Source organism: Mus pahari, chromosome 5 (assembly GCF_900095145.1).
Source record: "Mus pahari chromosome 5, PAHARI_EIJ_v1.1, whole genome shotgun sequence".
NCBI lineage: Eukaryota > Metazoa > Chordata > Mammalia > Rodentia > Muridae > Mus > Mus pahari.
This window is the reverse complement of record NC_034594.1, coordinates 155,414,956-155,423,103: the sequence shown is the minus strand read 5'-3', so window position 1 is coordinate 155,423,103 and position 8,148 is coordinate 155,414,956. Positions and strand designations below refer to the sequence as shown.

General features: G+C 45.9%; 2 protein-coding genes across 3 annotated transcripts in view; one reads left to right on the top strand and one right to left on the bottom strand.

The window, feature by feature from the left end:
• The window catches only part of Aida (axin interactor, dorsalization associated), a 27,950-nt gene extending 21,815 nt beyond the window's left edge, over positions 1–6,135 (bottom strand). Inside the window, exon 1 of the mRNA XM_021197413.1 lies at positions 5,554–6,135. Within this exon, the coding sequence (XP_021053072.1) occupies positions 5,554–5,663 (110 nt within the window). The 5' untranslated portion in view covers positions 5,664–6,135. The remainder of the gene's footprint in view (positions 1–5,553) is intronic.
• Positions 5,907–8,148, top strand: part of Brox (BRO1 domain and CAAX motif containing) — a 22,106-nt gene continuing 19,864 nt past the window's right edge. The window contains exon 1 of one of the 2 annotated variants that reach the window (XM_029538499.1): positions 5,907–6,002. The gene's annotated coding sequence lies outside the window, so the exon portion shown is untranslated. Of the gene's footprint in view, positions 6,003–6,107; positions 6,282–8,148 lie in introns of those variants that run through there. The other variant, XM_029538498.1, reaches the window with a different exon arrangement.

The following is an 8,148-nucleotide window of genomic DNA, read 5'->3' as shown; positions in this document are numbered from 1 at the left end:
AGAGAGAGAGAGGGAGAGAGAAAGAGAGGAAAGAGAGGAGAGGGAAGGAGGGAGGGGGAGAGAAAAAGAAAAGGAGAGAGAGAGGGAGGGAGGGGAGAGGGAGAGAGGGAGAGAGAGAGAGAGAGACAAAGAGAGGGGGGGAAGAGTCCATTTTGGAGAAAATGATTTGAATAAGGACTTCTCTTGATAGATGTAAACATAAGAACATGAAGAGATCCATAAGGAAAAGCATACCAAATGACAGATAACCTTTCCCAACCAGAGATGAATCTACATGATTTAAAAAATAAAACAGAAGGAGAAAATAACAGGTATTGGTGAGTGTGGGGAAAAAATCAGGACCCTCATTCACAGCTAATTAAAAAAAAACAAAAAACAGAAAATGGTACCAATCATATGAAAAATTTGGTGGTTTGCCAAATAATTAACTATAGACTTACTACATGACCTAGCAATTTTAAACTACTAGGTATACATCCCAAAGAATTCAAAATATATGTCTACATGGGATATTTTTACATGCACATGCATTATTCACAACTGAAAAGTAGAAGCAACTAAAATCTTCAATGACTAATGACTGTAAAAATAAAATGCGGGACACCCATTCAATGAAGGACTTGTCACTAAGGCTGAAAAAATAGCTCTGCAGTGAAGAGCACAGGTTACTCTTGCAGAGGCGCCAAGTTCAATCCCAGTACCAACTTGGCAATTTACAATTACTGTTACCTCCAGCCCTAAGGGATAAGCAGTCCTCTTCTTGACCTCTGTGGACATCAGGCATACATGTGGCACACATACATACATACAGACAAAACATCTACACACACACACACACAAAATCTTTTAAAAGAAAAAAAAGACTGAAATTAAAATAGCGTGCTATAATGTGAACTTAAAAATTATGCTAAATGAAAAGAGGCCACATTAAAAGACTATGATTCCAGTCACATGATAAATCCAGCATAACAAACCCATTGAGACAAGGAAACAATTAGTAGCCACTTCTACATACTTATTTCCTCCCAAAGTTTTTCCCCAAAGTGTTAGTCATAAACTCTTATGAACTTAATATTAGTGAGACAAGATATATGGAAAAATTAATATGGCCGTTTTTCTTGTTCAGGGAACCTTCAGAACTTTATATGTGCAAGATAGTTCAATGTTTAAAAACAGGCAAGAGGGGCCAGGCGTGGTGGTGCGTGCCTTTAATCCCAGCACTTGGGAGGCAGAGGCAGGTGAATTTCTGAGTTCGAGGCCAGTCTGGTCTTCAGAGTGAGTTCCAGGACAGCCAGGGCTACACAGAGAAACCCTGTCTCGAAAAAACAAAAACAAAAAACAAACAAACAAACAAAAAACAGGCAAGAGATCTAGATGGTACACAAAGACTTTTAGAGAAAAAATAAACATGAAAAGATATTCAACGGTATTAGTCATTTGTGTAATGTAAATTAAAACCACAGTGAGATATGCTACACACCCTCTAGAAAGGCTGTAACTAGACAGTAACAAATGCTAGGTATGTGGAAAAATGAAACTTCCTATTGCTGGCAGAAATATGAAATGATATCCCTACTTTGGACAATAACTTGGGGGTGTTCTTTTTAAAGTCACATATTTAGCATAGGTCCAGCAATCCTACTTATTGGTATCTATCTTTATGAAAGGAATAAAAATTCATGTTCATGTAAGGAATCACATGGGTTGGAGAGATGGCTCAGTGGTTAAGAGTGCACACTGCTCTTGGGGAGGGTCTAAGCTCGGTTCCTAATACCCATGCCAGGCAGCTCAGAGCTACCTGTACCTCCAAGTCCAGGAGATCCACATTTGTGCTCTCTAAACTTCAGGTCCCTGTGCATACTTGTGCATACACCCCATAATTAAAAATAAAATATAATTTTGAAAAAGAACTTCATGGAAATGTCTAGGGCAGCATTGCTGATAATAATCAAAATGTGAATGTCCACCAAGTAGTGAATGGGCTCACAAAACATGGTGCACTTATACAACATAACATTTTGTTTGCTAACAAAAACATGAGACATAGTAAATTAATCTTAAAGATTATGCTAAATAAACCATTACAAAACTGAGTTAGGTAATTGTTACATGGAATGTCCAGGAAAGACAACCTCATGAAGACAGATCATAGATGAGTATATGTTAGGGACTCAAGGATGCAGTATAAATGCAGAGGAGCAGAGAACCTTTAGGAGGTCATGGAAATGTTCTAAATGCATTATAGTGACAGCTCCACAAGCTGGTAAATTTAACCTAAAAATCATTACATTATGCATGTAAAATGTGTCAGTTTTGTGGTGTATAAGCTATGTCTCAATAGTTTTAGTTGTTGATGATGGTGTTTTGTGTTTTGAGACAGGGTCTCACTATGTAGCCTTCCCTGGCTGGCTTGGAACTGGCTGTGTAGAAAATGCTAACCTCTAACTTGCCTGCCTTTCCTCCCAAGTGCTAAAATTTAAAACAAACAACAAAAATTATTTAAAAGCTTAGGCAAAAACACACACAGACACACAGACATGCATATGTGTGTGTGTGTGTGTAGCCAGATTTCATGTGAATGCAATCCTAAAAAAAGCGAGACCTGATTCTGTGCACTGAAGGAAAACCTACACCCTCTGGGTAATTACATGAACAAAGCAAAGAGTTGGTTAGTACTAATGATAAGAAGTTAGTCCAATATTTTTCTCGAGGAACTGGAGAGATGGTTCCACAGTTAAGAGCACTTGCTGCCAATCCTGACAATCAGGGTTTAGACCCTAGCAGCCACATAACTGGCCAAGTATCCCTAGCACACCCGTAAACCCATTCTGAGGAGGCAGAGACAGTAGCACTGCTGAAGCGTGCGAGCTTCCAGCCTGGCAGAGAATATTCTGGGAGAGATTTTTCCCTCAGAAGGAAAGTGGAGTGACAGAGGGTATCCACTAGACACACAAGCGCACATAACTCATATAAATGCAAAGCAATCTATGGCATCCTACAAAGGTGCCCCCCGCAGGTAAGACAGGCCTGCTCTCGGCTAGTGTCTTAAGTACTCCTTAAGCCCTTAAGTGACTCACAAGAACCTTAGCATCTCTATAGACAGAAATGAGCGTGTCTCAACCATCTATAGTGATGAACCAGGTTTTCTCTCCACCAGCTCCAGGCGGACATTCTGCAAATAAAAATTTACTGTGAACAGAGAGGTGAGATGACTCAACAGATAAAGCTGCCAAGTCTGATCGATCACCTGAGTCAACCCCTGGGACCTCCACATATAAGCACCAGGCACACATGTGATATGCAAAAATATATCCAGCCAAACCACTCATACACAGAAGTTTAAAAACAAAATATAATATTCTTAAATTGAGAGTATATGAACAATCGCTCCAGCATGTCCCCCATAAATCAGTCTCCATATGTTATATGACTATAAAGACAATATGGCCACCCAATCAAAAGGCTTAATTATCATAGGCCTCTCCTTTCATTCTTGATATCTGACCAGTGACTACTTGTTAGCATTATCATGATCTTCAACTGGCCTTCTTGGCTTCTTTCTGTCTTTCCTCCCAAAGAGTGTGTTTAAAAAAATAAATAAATAAAAGAGAAAAGGCAACATGTTCCTATTTCTGGTAAATTAGAAAGATGTAAATTCTTGGCTTCATTTATGTGAAGCCTGAATGTTACAAAGTTTAGCCCAATCGCCACATTTCTACTGAAATCTGACAGCGTACTTTTACAATAACTGAAAGGGTATTCTGCAGCTCTCTAGTACAGTGGTCAGTGTGGAGACTCAACAAAGGATTTGCATGTGCCTGTTACTCTCATTCCCACTGAGCAGCCTGCATATTTAATTTTCCTTTGTAATTTCAATTAGACATGGTATTCTTCACTCTCCATTGGGAGGTCTGCTGCCCAGTACCAACAGCTGCTAGGTCCCACTGCATCACAAGTGAGAGGTGGCCTTGTATCTCAGCATGACACTTTCATTAGAGGGTGATACTTACAGATAGATACCCATCAGGTAACTGATCGAGGTATAGAAGGGTACATTCTCCAACAATGGAGGGAATCTTGACATTTGTCCAGTTTATTTACAGAATTTCTCTATCATTGTCTTATCAAACAAAACACTTTATTATTAACTCATATACCAGCAAAAAGGCACTGGAGTTATAAAAACAAAACAAAACAACCCTCCCCCAGAACCCGATTTCAAAGGTATCATGTTGTGACCCCAGTTTTCTAATTTTCTAAAAAGAAAAAGAATTCTACCCCTAGTGGGCAGCTACAAAAATAAATAAAATCACATGAGAATCCAAAACAGACATGGCAAAACACCCAGAGCACTGGGTTTTTAAATCTATAGACCACTCTATTAGTTAAGATGGGCAGAGAATAGCTATGTATCCAGATTATCTTACAGACTAGACAAGTAGCTATTGTAGGGATAGGAGTTTTGTACCAATCCTGTATTCTTTCCAGAAAGGGAGATGAAAATGGTTTCAGTTTGAGAAACCTCCAACAATAACTTACTTTAAAACCGAAAATTAATGGTAACAGTTTGCAAACAATAGCATTTTAATGGCCAGTTACTTTTAGTAGGAAGTCCAAGAAACTAAGCAATCTGATTATACATAGTTTTTTATTTTTTAATTGTAAAACCATCCCTAAAGCTTTAGTGGGAGGCAACAGAAAGACTTGGGTAGATGAAGAAAACCAGTCCTCACATGTACCCCGAGGCTATCTATACATTGTACACAGGAAAAGGGGGAGGGACCCAAAGAGGGAGTGGCGGCTTCTGTGCCTGGTCTATTAATTCACATTTTGCTCCCCTCTATTCATATCCTGCACGGACTCCACCCAAAGCAGCCAAGCGAGAGGGTGGGTGGGACTCACAGCCTAGCAAATAACAGTCCCAGAAATCGAAAACGAAATCGAGTTGGAATTGTGAAAACACCGCTCATCAGAAAGAGGGGTGGACAAGGAGCAAGAGTGTATCGAGTAGGGACCCTTCTCTTGGCAGGAGAGGGATGCCTGGCCCTTCCCGGGGCAACCTCTACTCCCGCGCTAGCACATCCTTGGATCCTCTCCTACACGTGGAGAGTGGAAGACACACACGCAGAACAAGGCCACTCATCCCCGGAACGTGGGCGGAGAGCACAGAAGTATTCCCTAGGGATTTTCAAAGACAGATTTTTTTTTTTCCTGGAGGGGTGGCAACCTGGGAGAGGCGCGGGGAAGGAAAGGAGACCGCCTTCAGTGCCCAGGACCCGTGAGAAGCTTGATGGAAATAAGGAGAGAGCCAGTTACCCAGCTACCTGTTGAATGGGCCCGGCCCTGTGCAGAAGGAGAAAAGATGCGAGAGCTTCCCCAGAGGGCGGGCGAGTGGTCGCTAAGCAGCCAGAGCGGGGCCCGTGGAATCTCAGCCCTGGTGCCTGCGGGGGCCCCACCCCAAGAAGCCTGTGCTGCGGGACACGGGGATGGGAGACCCGGGCAGAAACAAGGGGAGGCGACCCGCCTGGCCAGCTCCCGCGTTTAGTCACTCACATCTGATACTCGTCTATCGCCTCCACCAGCTGGCCCCAAGAGTCGAAGTCGGCGCCTCTCCTAAGACTGGCGCCCCAGCGCTGCAGCAGACTCCGGGTCACCTCCGACATGGCCGGTCCCCGCCCCGGCCCCCTCCCGCCCCTACCCCAGCAAGGCCAGGCTCTAGGGCGCCATCCTCCCCGGGCTTGGCCCTGACATTAACAGGGCCGGGAGGAACCGCTAAGGCCACCACCGCCACCCGCCGAGGAGCCGCCCAAACCCATTTGCCGCCACAGCCAAACTTTGCGGCTCCAAGGCGGCCGCCCCGCCGAGGCCACGCCCCCAAGCCACGCCCCAGTTAGGTTGAGGCCGCCCCACTCCTCCGGGGCCGCCATAGCTACAGTGGCAGTCGGCCTTGGTTTGGGGACGCCAGGCCGCACGTCTCTAGGGCCCAGACAGAAGCTCGAGAGGTAAGAGCAGACGACGTTTAGAGAGGGTAGGGAGACGGAGAGAACCGACGGGGCCGCGACAGCACGACCGAACCCGCCCCTCAGAGACACGCTCGGCCGCCTCCGCAGCGGTCGCGGCCTCCCGTCACGTGACGCCCGCTCTCCGCCGGCCCCACTTCCGGCCGCTCTAGCCCAGTTATCTCGGTGCTACCGGCGCCTTCCTTGTCTCGCTGGAGGACTCCGTCCCACCTTCCCTTTCCTTCAGCAGGAAGAGTGGCCTTACGGACTCTGAGGTCCCCGGTAAGCTTGTGACCTCCCTCCCCGCTGGTCCCTGAACTTAAGTGGAAGGGCATCCCCGTCACTGCCATCACCCCTGGATGGTAGTGGAAGGATCGGCATCCCCTTCACTGCCATCACCCCTGGATGGCAGTGGAAGGATCGATGGTCTTAGCAGCCAGATCGGACGACTCCTCGCCCGGCGTCCGCTTTGGCTGCTGTTAGAGGGCTTATTCCATGCGGAACAGTGACTTGGCAGTCATCCGCTTGGCCTTCCGAGGTTGACAGGATCGCAGTGCCCCCCTAAGGCCTGATCGCGATCCTGGAGACGGGTCGTGAGGTCGCGGCCGGCTGATTCGGTAGGACACCGGGAGGAAGAGGCCGGGCGGTAAACAGGAAGTGGGCGCGGGCAGGGTCTAGACGGCAGGTAGGCTCTGGGGTCACGGGGGAGCTCCCGAGTGTGGAGGGGCTGTGTCAGCCCGCCCAGTAGCCTTGTGGAGATCTGGCAGGTGACATTCTGGGTTCCGGGTTTTACTTGGGGATCTGCAGGCTCCTGAGGATGGGTGTGTCTGTCGTTCTTCGACCCCCCCCCCACTAGTTCTTTTTCTTTAGTATTTTATTTGTAATTCATTTTTTTTTACACTCCATATTCCATTCCCCGCCCCTCCCCTCCTACCCTCCAACTGCTCCACATCCCAAACCTCCTCCCCACCACATCCCGTCTCCACACGGATGTCCCCACCCTCCACCCTATCTGACCTCTAAACTCCCTGGAGCCTCCAGTCTCTTAAGGGTTAGGTGCATCATCTCTGAATGAACACAGACCCGGAAGTCCTCTACTGTATGTGTCTTGGGGGCCTCATATCAGCTGGTGTATGCTGTCTATTTGTTGGTTCAGTGTTTGAGAGATCTCGGGGGGTCCAGATTAATTGAGACTGCTAGTCGTCCTGGACGATCACCCTTCTCCTCAGGTTCTTTCAGCCTTCCCTAATTCAACAACAGGGATCAGCTGCTTCTGTCCATTGGTTGGGTGTAAATATCTGCATCTGACTCTTTCAGCTGCTTGTCGGGTCTTTTGGAGGGCAGTCATGGTAGATCCCTTTTTGTGACCATTCCATAGCCTCAGTAATAGTGTCAGGCCTTGGAGTTCTTGAGACCTGAGGAGTGCCAGGGTCAGAGCGATTGAGGAATGGAGCAAGGTCATGAACATTTTATTTTCACAAATTCCCCTAGAGTGTGGTAGGCTCACCCCGTGCCGCTTTTGTGTACATTTTGAAGATGGTTTGTGTGGATGCTGTTTTGGTGAGATGCTCTGAAAGGGTTTGATGAATGGCTTGAGTCCTAAGTGAGCCTGCCCAGGCTCTCACTGAGTATACGATGCTTTCCCTGTCCGTTAAATACCTGGTGCTTCCCCAAGCCAGTTTTGCCATGAGTAAGCCTAACTGGAGTGGTGCATAATGTAGAGAGTTGGGAACACTGTACCCCACTCACCTCCACATTTCCCCCTCTAATAAAGGCTGATTGGAAAGCTGTGCAGTACCTTTAAATAGCATGTGCCTTATCAAAATTGCTTCTGTAGTTCTTCTGGAATCTAATGTGATCTGTGAGGCTTTGGCTTGGAGCCTTCTGTGTTACTAAATGCATTCCCCCTACCCAGGAACTTTCAGGGAAACACATACATACACCCTCCGTTTTTTGTTTCTTTCTTTTTGCTACAATTTTTTTTAAGTTGACATTTAATCGAGGTTTTCAAAATGTTTTTGCATTCACAATGGAAACTACTGATCAATTTACATTTTATTATAAAAATACTCTTAGCAATTTTATGCCCAACACATTTATTAGATAACAGAAAGTTTCCACCAAGGTCCTTTAGTGCCAGAAATATGTG